The sequence below is a fragment of the Achroia grisella genome, unplaced genomic scaffold (assembly GCF_030625045.1).
Source record: "Achroia grisella isolate CSIRO2021 unplaced genomic scaffold, CSIRO_AGI_Agris_v1 utg1061, whole genome shotgun sequence".
Taxonomy (NCBI): domain Eukaryota; kingdom Metazoa; phylum Arthropoda; class Insecta; order Lepidoptera; family Pyralidae; genus Achroia; species Achroia grisella.
The window spans coordinates 356,820-373,580 of record NW_026712565.1 but is presented as its reverse complement, the minus strand read 5'-3'; the positions used below and the strand labels follow the sequence as shown (position 1 = coordinate 373,580).

General features: G+C 33.9%; 1 protein-coding gene across 3 annotated transcripts in view; it reads right to left on the bottom strand.

The window, feature by feature from the left end:
- LOC131850657 (putative inorganic phosphate cotransporter) overlaps nt 1–16,761 on the bottom strand; it is a 122,818-nt gene that overhangs the window by 2,580 nt on the left and 103,477 nt on the right. For all 3 annotated transcript variants that reach the window (XM_059201000.1, XM_059201161.1, XM_059201083.1), the window contains 9 exons: nt 8,600–8,778; nt 7,272–7,384; nt 6,322–6,451; nt 5,435–5,522; nt 4,405–4,631; nt 3,703–3,852; nt 2,621–2,753; nt 1,264–1,385; nt 648–767 (listed from right to left, as the gene is read on the bottom strand). In XM_059201000.1, the coding sequence (XP_059056983.1) occupies nt 648–767; nt 1,264–1,385; nt 2,621–2,753; nt 3,703–3,852; nt 4,405–4,631; nt 5,435–5,522; nt 6,322–6,451; nt 7,272–7,384; nt 8,600–8,778 (1,262 nt within the window). The remainder of the gene's footprint in view (nt 1–647; nt 768–1,263; nt 1,386–2,620; nt 2,754–3,702; nt 3,853–4,404; nt 4,632–5,434; nt 5,523–6,321; nt 6,452–7,271; nt 7,385–8,599; nt 8,779–16,761) is intronic.

Here is a 16,761-nt window from a genome sequence, read left to right as displayed (position 1 = left end):
CATTGACACAATTTAAAATACAATTATTTAATTTATTAGTTGACAAATGTTATTACACAGTTAATGATTATATAAACGAGTTAACTAATTATTAGAAAACATAATATATTGTCAATTCGAACTTGACTTTAACATTCCTAGTGAATATATAACAGTTTTATAAAAAATATTTTATTACTTTCATAATAATAATAAATGTATAAGATGTAATTTAATTGAATTGTGTAAAGAATAATAATAGATTAATTCAAATATATTTCAGTCAAAACAATCTATATAACATAAATAACCATAAACTAAATTTCATTTCATTTCGTTTTGTAGTTCAAAAAATCCGCTGTTGCGGGATAAAAATCTATCTATAAATTAATACGTGTAGCTAAAACTTCGTATCCCTTTTAATGAAAATTGCGCGGCCGATGGAGTGTGAATTTCGCACTCTTATAATTTATGTATACAAAGAGTGCAGAATACTAATGTCTTTAAACTATGCATAAAAAATCGTTGAGTATATTTTGCATGAAAGAGTAACAAACATCCATCGATCCATCTATACTCACAAACTTCCGCGTTTATTATAATTAGTTGTTTACCTAACAGAAAACTGTATATTTTTGTAATTCACAATAATGTTAGAATATGCTTACCCTGCCCTCAATGATGTAGCCGGCTACGATGGGCGCAAGTAGACCAGTCAAGTTGGCCAGACAGTTGGTGAACGCCATCAAAATACCCGCGAAACGTGGAGACAGGTCCAAATGGTTCACCTGTACAAAAGATTATTAAGATATTGGACTAAATTCGTACATTATGGCAACATTTTTATTTTTGGGTAGTTGTTATCTCATACTCATTTCTTGTATAGGATACTAGCTGTGCCCGCGGTTTCAACCGCGTTAAATTTCAATATATAATATAGTCTGTGTGTTATTCTGATGCATAACCTACATTACTGTAAAGTTTTAACAAAATCCGTTCAGTAGTTTTTGCGTGAAAGAATAACAAACATCCATACTTACAAACTTTCGCGTTTATATTATTATTAAGATGTATAGTTTTAAAATATACGGTTCTACACCATGTCCGGGTCACCTCCACACGGTTCCTCCTGGAAACCGTCATGATGAATTTCTCACGATGGACTACCTGACCTGTTCTCCTATTTACCTTATCATCCTCCACTGGTGCCCCGCCAGCATAAACCTTTATCGCAGTCGTGTCCACCGTTCCGTTATCATCCTTAAAAAAATAGTGGTAACTGACCTTAAAACCAGAGTAAATGCCACCGTTGAGACCGACACCGATGGCGAGGACGGCGACCGTCGCCGCCGGGTTGCAGCCCGTGTTTGCAGCGATGAACAGACCAATAGCGGGACCGTATTCACCTGTACCACAGATAACATAATATTACACAAGTGGCCCCTCCGATCGATGCCACTATTCCCCCGTCCAGTTCATACGGGGATCGAAGTTATGACTTCCTGAGCCGAGGTTCGAAGCTCTAGCCTGTGACTGTGCTTTCAGACTTATAGAGCGACTGAACTCCTACCTGACGGAAAGAGTTCAGCCGCTCTATAAGTCCTTCCGCGGGTTTGGAGTGCCATTTGCGCTCGCCGCCGTTCGTGAAGTTGTAAAGGCCACCTGCGGCCAACAGCATTAGAGCAGTCCGAAAAATTACAATTACCTGTACTAAAGTCAAACGAACTATATTAACCTGTTAACCGGGCAACACGCATAAATGCGTCAGGCGTAAACCATATCGGGTACGGGTATTTATTTATTTATTTATTTTAGGCTTTGCATTCCATAATTTTACAGCAAATAGATAGACAGGTACATTTCAAAGTAGGTTAATTATGGACCCTGTTGGGCACAGCAAGCGGAAGACAAGAGAAGAGAGGGTAGGACGGGTAGTATATTAATACGTCTTTGAAAATTTATTTGCGCCCTGGAACGGATGGAGCGTATATTTTCGTCTTCGTCCGAATTGTAGTGCAGCATTATGTATTAATAATTGTTTTAAAATATATCACACAGAAATTAAGTTTTGAATTTTTATATGTACCGATTGCGTAATTCTATTTTGTTTATGTGCTTTTACTTGTTTTGTGATTCCTTTTGTACTTTAAAAATATTAATAAACGATATATATTTAGTAGTTTTTCATTTATTTTATGTAAAAATATATAAATATGAAATGACCGTCTCCGAGCGTGACGTATTGACATGTCCTAGTGAAATAATACGCGCATAATTTGAACGGGAACTACTCGGTTAACAGATTAAGGAGAGTTTGTCCCACGCAATAAAATTACGATTAGTAGAGAGTAAAAAACTCTAATGCAGCGGAAGCTACGATAGGACTTTCGTCTGAGGGCACGGGCACTGGCTCGAACCTCGGCCCAGGTCGTTACAATTTCGGTCAATCCGAGGGGAAAAATTACGATGTAGATATTCTTTAGTATTCGTTCTATCTCTATTTAGAAGTCTTGTGTCTCCCCTCACCCAAACGCGATAGCTATACTTTCCTTGTTGCTGTCAATGGTCTTTCAATGGTGCCTCGCCAGTGCACTATTCATTCAACCGTTTTTATTCTCGTTCATACAAAAAAGAGACTCACCTATACTGTTGATGATTTTTCTGACTTGTGTATGGTTGAGACGACCGCTGGACAGCATCCAGTCAGCGACCACCGAGATGAACATGGAGAACAGCCACATGCAGAGATAGGGCAACGCGGACACGAACCCATTCTATTGTGACATATACGAATAATATTTAAATCTTAAGATATCAAAGTATATGACATCGAATAATTTATTTTCACATTTTGGTAACGCTCTAACTATATAGAAATAGTTAAAAAAATAGCCGTATGTACATTATAGTTTTAACTACTTATATAACTGCCGTTTCTAATGATATTTAATAGATTTCACTTTTACTAAATTGTATTACGAAAAATCTTCGTGAGGAATTGGGAGCAAAATGGTGGAATAATTTAATTTTATAAGACGAAAATTTTGATTTGTTTAGAATGTGAGTGTATAATATGAACATTAGTATTAAACAAAAATATCAAATAATATACAAAGAATTCCTTGTGAAACCTAATTGGATAGTTGAAGATAGTGCAGATTATTAAATACATACGGCGTCGCTAATTTCAAATGCTGAGTTACACGTAGTGTCAGAGGTCGACTCAGTAAATTGCCTAATTGAATAACATGGCGACCAATTGTATTGATGCTGGTAGAGCATTATAAGATTTATGATTTTCAGAAAAGAAAAGGTAGCGATATAAGTAATAAGTAATTAAAACTGCAATGTAGATTCGGATAAATTTGTTACTATACTGTTTTAAATTTGACACGGTCATTATTTATACGTATAATTAGTAAAAATCACGGGATCTTAATATCAGGAACATAATAAAAATAAAACGTGGCAAGGTAAGATTTTTACTTAATTATACGTATAAATTTGTTACTATTTCCATTTAGTTAGAGCGCTGATAAAAAAAATTGAAGATAAATAATTTGTTTACTTTTTCTGTAAGTTTAATTACATCAGAATATTACTATATTTTCATTTCTAACAACACCTTTCCTTAGTAAGGTGTTGCTAAGTAGAATATTGGTGTCCCCATTTCTAACAAACCCTTAATAAAGTGGTGTTAAGGTACATAAGTGTGTGTCTCACATCTTTGATGGAGAAGTGCAACACTTGTCGCATGAATGTGGGCAGCTCCGTCATGAGCGTCTCGTAGCCGTAGTTCTGTCCCATATGAGCCAACATGATGGCCCAGAATGGCATCGACATCAAGATCTTCCTCCACGGTATAGGCGGCGACTGCAATTTTAAATTTTGAAAACTTATGATAAATTTTGTTGTAAAATTTTTACAACTTTGTACTAATATTTTATAATTTAATGGAGTCACTATGTTTTCGTCTTTCACGACAATCCTTTGACTGTCCATGTATTGTATTTATATTTAAGTATATAACTTGATACACAATTAAGAATTCTATTTAACACATGTGACGAGGTGTCGCTACATAATTTGTTTATTGAGTATCTAGGAAGTGAGTATACCAAATAAACTTACTAATGAACATATAATAATTGTTCATTAGTAAGTTTATTTGGTAGTGTGCTACATGTCTTATTAACAACGCGTACATTCGACGCGGAGTCGTAATGTGGACTGACTTTACACTGAACTTAAATCTATGAGATCTGTAGAGATACTAATAGTAGGGTCTCGAGTGTTGAAAGAAATATTACAAGTGTGGACACATTAAAAAAAAAGACTGATAAAAACTTAAAAGAAAAGGTGATCTTGTCGCTATTAGCAATTTCTTACAGACAATAAAAATATGACAAAAAAGAAAATACTCACACTAGAGCCAGCTGTACCCCACAATGAATTCAAGATGTATTTCTTCTCGTTCTCTTTGATACGTTTGCATTGTTCCGGGTCTTCGGATACAAAGAACAGGAAACCGAGGCACCAGACAGTCCCGATAAGTCCGAACACGTAGAAGATGGACGGCCAGCCGCCTGAGAAACCGTATTCGGACAGTAGGCCCGAGAGAGGCATGGAAATAACCGTGCCGAACTGGGCTCCTACGAACAAAGGTTACATGTTAGAATATAGTAATAATAATATCCTAATTCACACAACGCCATCTAGTCCCAAGGTAAGAAAATCGTGTATTATAGATACTAATAATAATAATAGTAATAATTTATTTATTGCCAGAACAAAGGGCAAATATACCATACATTTGAATTCATAAACTGTTTACTTAAAAGAAAAAAAAAATTATAAAGAAATAAGCCTCTTAAACTACGTATAAAGCAGAAACAATAGTACATCACAGTACATATTCTGGGCAAAAGGGACTGACTCAGCTGATGCTGTGAGTATAACATTTACACGTACGCTGCACACCCCTCCGATCAATCCCCCGTCCAATTCAAACGGGGATCGATATTACGACGGCCTGAGCCGAGGTTCGAACCCCTAGTGGTGCCCTCAGACTAAAGTCGTATCCGTCAGGCAAGAGTTGGCCTTCAGCCACTCCATAAATCCATCCGCGGGTTTGGAGCACCATCTGCACTCGCCCCCTAACGTCCGGTGAAGCTGTAAAGGCCAGCTGCGGCCAACAGTATTAGAGTAGTCCGAAAAAAAAAAGTACGCTGCACAGCGCTGATTTTCAGTCAGTCCCTCTCATCTAATAAACTATATAATTATGCGAGCTGTTTAAAACAATTTTTACTAATAATTATTACTAGACGACATCTGATATTACTTTTTTTGTAAATACATCATAATGGTGGAATAGAACTTGCGACTATTAGAACAAATCCGGTGTGCTAACCGACCACCCACGCCGGCAATTATGATTGCTATTTCTCTTACTTACCGGCATATACGGCAGCACCCATTCTGCTCCTCTCGTTAGGTGGAATCCACTTAGCCAGCATAGCATGAGAGCATGGTACTATGGGTCCCTAAAAAAATTGCCAATTTTGAACAAAATCGAATCAAAAATCAGTTATTCATGTAGGACATTTTAGCCGCTTATAATATAAAAATATAATAAAAAAACTTTACATTCATAAGAATGTCAAGTTTTTTTATTATATTTTTCTCCTCTCCTCCGTCCAGTTCAGTACAGATTCAATTGAGAAGAACTGGCCAGAAACTTAACCGATTTTTTTAAAGCCAGTTTATTTACATGTTAAAATCCCGTGCATGAACAACTATTGCCATGCACGTTTGTTACTTAAGTAATCGTTTAGAGCTCTTAGGGAGTAATAGTCGTCTGTATAGGTACCTCTAATTCACCTATTTCTTTTTTATTATTATTATTAATACTACATTCATGCCATTCTAGCATCAAACAGCTCTTTTGTAAAATGTCTTTCTGCTTAAGGCTGAGACGTGGCAGTGAAATTAAAGTGTATGTACGTAAGTCGTCCAGAATGGCAACGCATGATAATGTGATATAATGATGAAGCAATTTCCGTGGTTTGAATGCGATACTGTTGATGTGTGTATGCAATGTCTACCACTTACCATGAGATGGGCTGTTAGATTGTTTACCTTTTAAATTAAATCATACTTAATTAAAATTATAAAAAAAATTAGTAACCCCCCTATAAAAATCGACGTCTTGTCTGCTTTCAAACAAAAAAAACACGCATCATAATCGGTTCATTAGTTTAGGAGCTACGATCACAGATAGATACACAGACACCTCAAACTGGCAACACCGATCTATTTGAGTAAAAAAAAAGTACAACTCACTTCTCCTAATCCTTGGATGAATCTGATGAAGATGAGCCATTCATAACCAGCATGAGCCGCAATCGGAACTAATAATCCGAACACGGAATTGATCAGCATACCTATGCCGAGAAACAGGCGGGCACCGTACCTGATGATAAAAGGATTCTGTTATAGTATAATCCAGGGCTTCACAAACTGTGCGTTCGTACGGCGTTGTCTCAGGGGCGGGGATGGATCGTGAATTTGTGGGGCCTTGGGATAAATCTAGTTAGGGGCCTACCTACCGTACCTAATTATATTACTCAACTAAAAAAATACACCGACCAAAAACAAGCGACCAGAATTGGCGGTTGGTTGCTCTCAGGGCTGCCAACCTTATGATAGGTTTTTTAACATTCTAGATATTTTTTATATTCTAAATAAATATCGTTTCAGTAGGGGGCGCTCTGTATCCACAGGGCCCTGGGCTGCAGCCCAAAAAGCCCTTAGGTAGATCCGCCTTTCTCAGGGGCGTCGCGTGTCGATGCGACATTTTAACCGAGTCTTCACATTAACCAATCAGTTACGTAAATATATCTTTTTATTTTTGTGCTTATGTTTTGATTTCGTTCTAATTTTCTAATAAAAAATATAAATGTCCAAATAGTGTTTTTCTGTTGACCTATTCAGTCATTAATAACATTCATTCATTCAAAATATAATAATATTAATTCAAATATGATTGACTATTCAGAAGTGCTTATTGAATTTTAAATTAATTTGAATAAAGATTATTTCTATTTCATCTATTCTCAATTTGACCACAGACTAACAATAAAGAAAAGATTTATTAATTATGCATAATTAAAACAAAAATAGCATTCTGTATTCCTTCTCTAGATAAACTTAATGTGTGAGAAATGTCATACTCCTCTTTCCCTTCAATTTTACAAACTTTTTGCTACGCGTATTAGTAGATATATAGTTACCTTTTGGACAAAATGCCGAATGGGATTTGCGTAAGCACATAGCCATAGAAGAAAGATGACAGAATGTACCCCTGTAGTGTTGAGTTCCACTCGAAGTCGCCATCTTGGGAAGCCTGCAAAATGCATTGTAAATTAATTAATCTGCCTACGTGAGAAGTAGCGCGACCTTGCGACTCCGGCAATGGCGCTTATAGGTACACGGTGTGGTTTTTTAGTGAATACCACACCCCCTCATTACCACTCTGACAGGGGGACGGTCTTTTAAGATTTTTCCACATAATAAAAAAAAGGCGTGTCCAGGTAGGACATGGTTGACTGCCATCACGGTACCTTGGCGTTAGTAGCGAGTTTAGCACTACCTGCCTGCCTTCCTTTTTTTCGGACTACTCTAATATTGTTGGCCGCAGCTGGCCTTTACAGCTTCACCGGACGATAGTGAGTGAGTGTAGATGGAACTCCAAACCCGCGGAAGGACTTATGGAACGGCTGAAGGCCAATTCTAACCTGACACATACGACTTTAATCTGAGGGCACCGCTTGGAGTTCGAACCTCGGCTCAGGCGGTCATAATTTCGATCCCCGTTTGAATTGGACGGGGGATCGACCGGAGGCTTTCCGTGGGGAAGTAGCCTCCGTGACGGATTTTCCACAGGTAAAAAAAGGCGTGTACAGGTAGGGACGAATGGTAATACCACAGATAACATAATATTACATTGTAATACGGTCGTATCAGTACATAAACTGAGTCATAACTGAAGTTGTCCGCAGATTGAGGAAACGTTAATTAAGACATAAATGTAACATTATTTTGATTCATTATGACTGTATTTAACATGACGTCATCTTAGGTTCCGCAGAATTAGCTTTATAGGTATTTGGAAATTTAGTTTAATCAGTAGTTACTCATGTAAGAAGAAGTTATTGTAAAATGTCCCAAGAAAACACTTTATAATTGTATTAATTTAAATTTCTTTTACTTTTTCTTAAGAAACAAAAAAATATGAAACATTGGAAAAGTTAGTACTTTTTTTTTAAAAACCAGATTATTTACAATGTATTTTTATATAAGTGTCTATGTCAACAATATCACGTTCACGTTGTTTAATGAACAACTATTGCCATGCACACTCGTCATTCAAGTAATCGTTTAGTGAGTGAGAGCTTTGCTCAGTAAATATGATTTAACAATCTATCCCTTGGTATGTTATTGTAAATTTTTATATCTATTCCCATAAAAGACCTATTGACTTTTCTAAACGATACTTGGGGACAGCAAGTTTGTCTTTAAATCTAGTATTAATATATACTATGTAAAGATGAAAGCTTACACTTGTAGAGTTTGAATGGTCGACCCCGCATTCGGTGTCCAGGTGTTCAGCGATGACTGGCAGCGCACTATGGTTGACCATGGCCACTATGGCCACAGACATGTTGGTCCTCATGATGTAAGCGTTCGCCATGCCCAGGAACAGCATGAAAGTGACGAAATGTCGCCGACCCAGGCCGCCTGCGGACAAGCATATGAAACATAATACTATTTAGCTGTTAAATGGATATATATTTTTTTATTATCTAAATTGTTTGTTTGTTTGTAATACTTTATTGTGCAATAAAATTATAAATAATAGGACACAATGTACTTAAAGAATAAATGCGTACAATGGCGGACTTATCCCAGAAGAGAGATTTCTTCCAGTCAATCTTTAAGTGACTGAGAGGAATGGAGGAATGGTGGAAGGTACATATATTATATATGGTATATTATATATGGTTATATATACTCTCGACTGAGTCGGTTTTTTAAACAGTAAAGAAGTACTGTTTCAAAAACCGACTCAGTCGAGAGTAAACTTAACAGTTAGTACGTTCAAACAAAAATAAAACATTATAGTACAATGTTCTGTTTATATATAATAAATAAATAAACAAATAAAAGTATTTTCAGTAAAGATACATGTACAAGTGATATACATCAGATAAAATACAAAATAGCTTATAAGTGCTCATAAGTAAAGATAGAGAAAGAAAATTAAAGAGAATATTCAACTAAAGAATGATTTTTATGTAGGTACAAGCCCGCAAAGATGTGTAAGGTAGACATTAAAAATACCTATCAAATTATATAGTAATATATATACAGTATGTACTACAAAATTATAAAGATTAATAAATAAACTAAACATTGAAAAATGTACTTGTAGACAATACAGATATTTCGCGAAACATTGTTTTTTTTCAGCTAGTAAAATAATTTTAGGCGTGTCTTTCATTCGTTAGTCAAATCAGATCATTATCTATGTGCCTAATGACGCATGAACGGAACACGAAAACCATTTTAATTATTTGTTTTAAAATTATATCTTACTGCTTAAAAAAATATAGCAATGTGATATTTTGTTTTGACGCAGGCCTTGCGTAGTTTAGATTTTTATAGTCAACCATGGTCGGATATCGTAAAACGGATACTACATGAATAAAGATATTTTGAATTTGAATTTGAATTTGAATTTGGATGGATTTGTAATATCCGTGGGTACGGTGGTAGGTGGTACAAGCGACCTGTCCCGGCTTCGCACGGATGCACTCTTTGAATAACTCGGGTTATCCTATACTGAAAATAATGTCTGTAGACTGTCCCATTCTAGGATACTAGGATGGGACAGGTTATATACATTAGGGTTTATATTTTTATTTTTATTAGGTACTTATATAGGTAAAGTTATATTATTAAGTTGTTATTAACAAGATGGACTATGTTGTCTGATATTCAATTATTATTATACTACAACACGCATGTATTGTACATATAAACCTACCTCTTGAATCACTCGTATCTATTACTGAAAACTACATTATAATCCGTTGCGTAATTTAGAAGATTTGCGAATAGTCAGCGGCGACTTTGCTTTATACTATATAAAGATAATAAATACCATAACTATATACAGTTACAGGAAAGTTATTCATAGAATTATGATTCTATGAATAATAATAATAGTAATAATATTTTATAAAAACACACAGCGCCATCTAATCCCAAGCTAAACAGAACTTGTTTTGGGTACTAGATACAACTGAAACTGCTATACACTTCCTTTTTAATACATACATATTATACATAGAACACTCTGATACAAACTGATACGAACAATCATGAATACAAATGCTTGTATCGTATCGAATCGGAATTGAACCGGCGACCGTTGGAAATTAAGCTGTATGCTAAACCGCTAACCCATCAAAGCCGTCTAGTGAATAATAGTTTTTTAGATTATATATTTACACTTTCATGCAATGCAAATACTGAACGGATTTTTATAAACCTTTCTATATATAGTTTATATTAAGTACACATCATTGTAACACATAGGCTAAAATTTTATTTGACGAATTACATTGGGCGAATTATAGTGATAATTACAAGTAAGTGAGATGCAGACGAAGTAGCGCGGGTTAGTTAGCAATATTTTCCTATACCTAGATTAAACAGAAGATAGTTTTATCGTAATTGAAGCATCTCATCTGTACACTGCTATTAGAATAATAAATTATATGTAAAGATACGTAAATACAGAAATATACTTTACCGATGTTTGAAATCAATTCACCTATTGACAAAATGATAATCAACAAGTAATGTAGGCAGAACACCACGTAGCCAACGCTACGGCATACGAATATTATTATATATGTATAAAATGACCTGGCCATGAACATTTTCTTTTAATAATTTCACAAAAGCACTGCATAAATAATATTAAACAAAAAAGTTTAAGTATTTATATATTAAAACGTGAAGCAAAAACCTTAGTATAGCACTTTACAAAGATTGCGCGGGCGGAGATGTATGAAATTTCACACACTTATAGTACACTCCTTGTGCAAAATGTTAATATTTTTTTTTAACTATGCATAAAAAATACACTAAATCAATTAAAAAAACATTACACAGACTACCAAGTATTTGACACACATATATATATATACTCTTTTGTTTATTATAAGTCTGTGATCAAATTGAAAATATGTAGATTAATATTACTTGTCTATGATCTTACTAAATGTTAAATTAAATATGGTCACATGGTATACCACTTTTTTTTAATTCAATTTTAAATGGTATACATACTAGACTTGTTATTTATGATTTTTTTTTCTATTATTAACGGGGTCTTAACACGACTAATTTTATAGCAAAACCGGATCGAAACACGAAAGTTATAAAAATAACTATTGTTATTTATGAGTAGTTTTTTTTTAAAACTGAAACTTTTAAATTAATCCCAAACTATGAGTCTCTTAAAGAAATTGCAACAGGCCCAGAGCTGGCTCAATTCGTCACTGGATGTGACCATTACCGTCGACGGTGTGGTGACGTCCATATCTATTGTATTGTTCAGTTTTTGTTTGATTACTTTCCGGATAACGCGCTTTCCAAATAAAAAAAGTGCTTATACTTGTAATTTATATGTATATTGCACTTCCACTCAAATTATCATAAAGCAAACAACACTAAATTTGTTTTACTTAAATGCGGATATTAGAGTCCAACTTATAAATAAATAAATGACCCTGGTCAATTAAAACAGTTCAACAGTATGCAGAGCTTCTATTATGGGTACTAGACAATTTTGCAAATACTATACATACACTATATATATATAGAGAAAACAGCCAAACCGATACAAACAATCATACTCATGAATACAAATGTTTGCACCGTGAGAGGAATCGAACGCGTCGCCGCGTCGTGGTTTTGATTCGTCTCATGTCATCGAAAGTAAAGCGGTGTTCTAAACCATACGTCATTATCATTATTACATAGTATAAAACAAAGTTGTTATCGATGTCTGTCCCTATGTATACTTAAATCTTTAAAAATGCTTAAAAAAGCAATGGATCTTGATGCGGTTTTTTTTAAGGTAGAGTGATTCAAGAGGAAGTTTTATATACAGATAGTACATGTACCCGCGCCAAGCCGGGGCGAGTAGCTACTAATATAAAATCCTGTTGTTCTTATTCTGCTCTCAAAGACCCGAAAAGGACCAAAGTAAAATTTTGGAACCCTCTTTCTCTTACAATTTGCTTGTTTTAGTTATAACACTATTTGAGCGATATATAACCCTCTGTAACATAACATAAAAACCTTCATTGGTTACCTTGTCAAAGTGACATCAGTGATAAGTGCAAACATTTATTGTACCAGTTATATCAAAGTATGTATTAAGTAATCTGTGTTTACACCAATATAGGATTAATGTGATAAGGTACAAGTGTTTACACAATTACACAGCACGTAACTAATGGCGTAGAACCTTAAAATTTGTAACAGGCCTTAGCCCATTGATAAAATGAGTATATGTAATAAGTAGGTAGGCTCTAGTTGTAGTATAACTACTTGTGGGAATAACTTTCCCAATGATAATGACTGTTATAAATATATATTAATAACTACATTACAATAAATAGAGTAAAATGTGTATTATAAAAGGGAGAAAAGACTGAGGAATATATAGTACATAACACAATAATAATAGTAATAATAAGACAGACTAAAAGGCTGTTGCCACAAAGAAAGCGACAGATATTACTTTAAAACAAAAATACTCTCTTTGGCCGTTTGTACGAAAGTCTGGTGGCCCCAATGAAAACTAGCGCTTCTGTAGAACTTAGTTATGCTACAGTATACATACAGAGTGGGAGTCAATTTCAGTCTTACCAGTAGATAAATATAGTAGAATAAAACATTAATCTACTTGTACTAATGTAATGCCGAATAAATGTATTTTATTATTAATATTATTATATGTACATATCTATACATATAAATAAAATGGGAGTGTCTGTTTGTAATATTGAAATAACCGTTTTTACTATATCCATATGAATATGAATACGGTACATACTTACACCAAAATATCATTTTTTACAATGTTTGTCTGTCTGTCTGTTTGTTCCGGCTAATCTCTGAAATGGCTGGACCGATTTTGACGGGACTTATTTTGGCAGGTAGCTGATGTAATAAGGAGTAACTTAGGCTACTTTTATTTTAGAAAAATAAAGTTAAATTCCACTCGGACGAAGTCGTGGGAACAGCTAGTATCATACATAAAAACTGCTAATAAACGAAGCTACTTGGCGGCAGAAATGAGGTGAGACCGAGGCACCTTGGTAACAGAAATAGATGAAACAGAGGTAAAAGGATAGTACGTGAAAAAGACGAAAAAGACGAATTATGATATAATATCCCGTGACGGTCCTATACATACAGTCCTATAACTATCTACGGTTGAATTTTGCGGAAGTAAATCTTAAATTACAATAGCGTATCTCTACTACATGAATGATGGGATGACGCCTAATATTTATTATGCAATTACTTACTGATTACATAATAGTAACGGAAAACCACAACATATTGTAATAGATGATAAGTTTATGGTTATTAACTACCGTTAATTTAAAGAGTTTAAATAACCATAAACAATATATGAGTAAAGAACGTTGTGTTCTTATAATAAATCAAGTCCATGGTTATTACGTAAAACGTTCTAAATTTAAATTTACCAAATGAGTTCGAAGTTTACGCGGGAAGATTTGAAGACATCGGTTTTCCAATCAAAGTGTTATGACAAACTTAATTAGTCATAACTAGAGACCGGATTATATGCATCATAAAAAGCTTGTTATATGCATGCAAATATGCATGAAAAATGTTTGAAATATGCACGAAAATTGGAATATGCAAAATTAAATGATCAATTTTAGGAATCCCAAAAAAAAATAGAAAAGTATTCTTTTTTTATTTCAAAATCAGCATAAAATTTGTATATCATTTTTTCATATGCGAAAACAGGTACAGTAATATTATATGACATTAAAATTATTTAAAATTTTAACATGTAACAATTTATATGCGTAATAGGTGGAACGACTTTGGAGTAGGCGATTGCGAAGTTCTTCTGTCTCTTTCATTTTATTATCGTAACTGTCAAAACAAAAGACGCGCGCGGCTACTCACTGCGTTCCGAAATGCAGTCAAAAGTCACAATTATTACCCAATAGCCCTTATATTTTGTGACTGTTATTATATTAAATTTGGTCGCATTTCGGAACGCAGGGTGAGTGAAACATATTGTAAATGTACCGATAATATGCATCATAAGTAGATCTTAGGTAAAATATGCTAACCTCTGAGAATGGCTAAAATATGCAAATGCATATGCGAATATGCAAATGCATATAATCCGGCCTCTAGTCATAACAATTGCAGAAACAGATTTGAATAAAAGTACGCTACAAAGGTAGTGTTACTGGAGCGGGAACACAACTACTATTTTAATAAAAACCAAATACTAGTAAAAATGTGTATTCTTCCCAAAAGGGCTCACAGCGAGAGAAGTAACAAAACAATATATGATAGTCAAAAGTGACGTATAAAAAAAAGATATAAAAAATATAAAGTTTATAAAAAGAATGGTAGACAAGCTGCCAGCAACAGGTACACTTTTTAAAAGTCGCCTGCGTATCTCAGTAGCACCTAGATCAGCTGCTAACCAGCTTGCGTTGTAAGCTGTGTTTGTGGGGATTATTAATATGTCCTAAGATATTATTTAAAAAAAATACATTATAATAATCATGAGTAATACATAAACGTCTGAAACAGTTTGTTTAAACGCTTGAAAGGTTTAGAGTTAGGTATCCAAATTCTTAAAACCCTATACATATATATCTATAGCTTTAACGTAACAGATATATCTAGTTTAATATACAACTTGCAGTCTATCTAATAACGTTTATTAGAATAGAAATGATCAAGATGATCGGAGAGATGCCATACAAGCGTTTCTCATCAAAGTATCTTTTTTTTTTGTTACAATGTTAACACGCAATTACCTACATAGATTGTTTTTCATCCAATTTCAAAAACAATCATACAATTTGTATGTATCGTTTGTGTATGCTATACCTTTTTATGTACATGTAACTGTGCTCGCTACTTCGTCCGCGCGGACGAAGTCACTGACTTTGGACAATATTTTATTTTTCCACCTTAACGGTAAATTTGACTGCCGGCCTCGATAGTCTAGCGGTTTAGCACACCAACTTACTTCCGATGGTCGCGAGTTCGATGCTCACACGGCACAAACATTTGTATCCATGAGTATGGTTGTTTGTATCGGTCTCGGTATTTTCTATATATAATATGTATGTATTTAAGAAAAATGTAGTGTTATCTAGTACCCATAACAAAAGCTTTAGCTAGCTTAACTTGGTTCTAGATGGCGCTGTGTGTAGAATTGCAATTGTCCTGAGGTTATTATTATTATAATTATTATAGTTATATATGCTTGACAGCAAGTGTAATACTCAGCAAATACTAATTAACTATGTTACAGTGTATGTATATTTCTGTAGTGACTCTACTATTTGTGACTATGAATCGTTGAACAGGAATTCTGTACGTCAAAGTGTATAATCTCGTATTTATCTAGACAGCTCATACACGAATAGAGGTGTATCTAAATAAGTAATCTTCATCTAAATACATAGTAGTAAGTAGGTTTCTTTTACTAAACTATAAAGAGTACAGATTTCTCTGACGCATTTTATATTAAAAAAAAAATACTTGCAAGTTTTAAAAAAAAATTAACCAACCACAGATCTTTTTATCTATAGTACCTACCAACAATATATTATTCCAGGGTAACCTAGGCTACGATTATTTTAAAATAGACAAAACTTATAACTGTGATATAACTTTTTAGTAGTAGGTACTTAGAAACGAAGTAGAAACGGGTCATTAGTATTATAAAAAAGTTATATACGATGCGTCATTCAACATTTTTTTTATTTGCAAATTGTAACGCATTTTATAGGTCTGTAACGAATTATATTTAATGTTAAGAAAACATTTTACTTAAAGAAATCTAATTAAATATTTAAAATCATAAAATAATTGATTATGAGTTACCTACTTAAAATGTATAATCGCTTCATCTGTATTTGCACAATTTTATAAAAAAACCAACACAGATAAACTACTTTTGATGTTAGTATTCACCACAGATATGAAAATAAATCATGTCACTATAACACGAAGTTCACCCGTGACATTTTTTGGCATAAATTTGGCAAATAGTAATAATTAAATTATAATTCCTATTTATAGTCTCAATTAATTAAAACGTAAATTTTGGATTTCGTCCTATTTATTATGTTATCTTTCATTCACGTCTGAGAAATTTAGAGGTTAGAACATTTAAGAGGAAGGAGGAATTTTGATAGCGCTTCTATTAAAGCAAGTTGTTTAAAATAAAACTCTTAATTTTCATATAAATTAATAACTTGGTGTTTATATCTGTGGTACTCACATTTCCATTCGTTTGAAACAAATACTTTTGAGTCGTGTAAAAATAAAAAATATATACGTAGGTATATCTATTATTGTTTATTGAGGAAATGCCACTACACATCCCAGGTGGGGTCA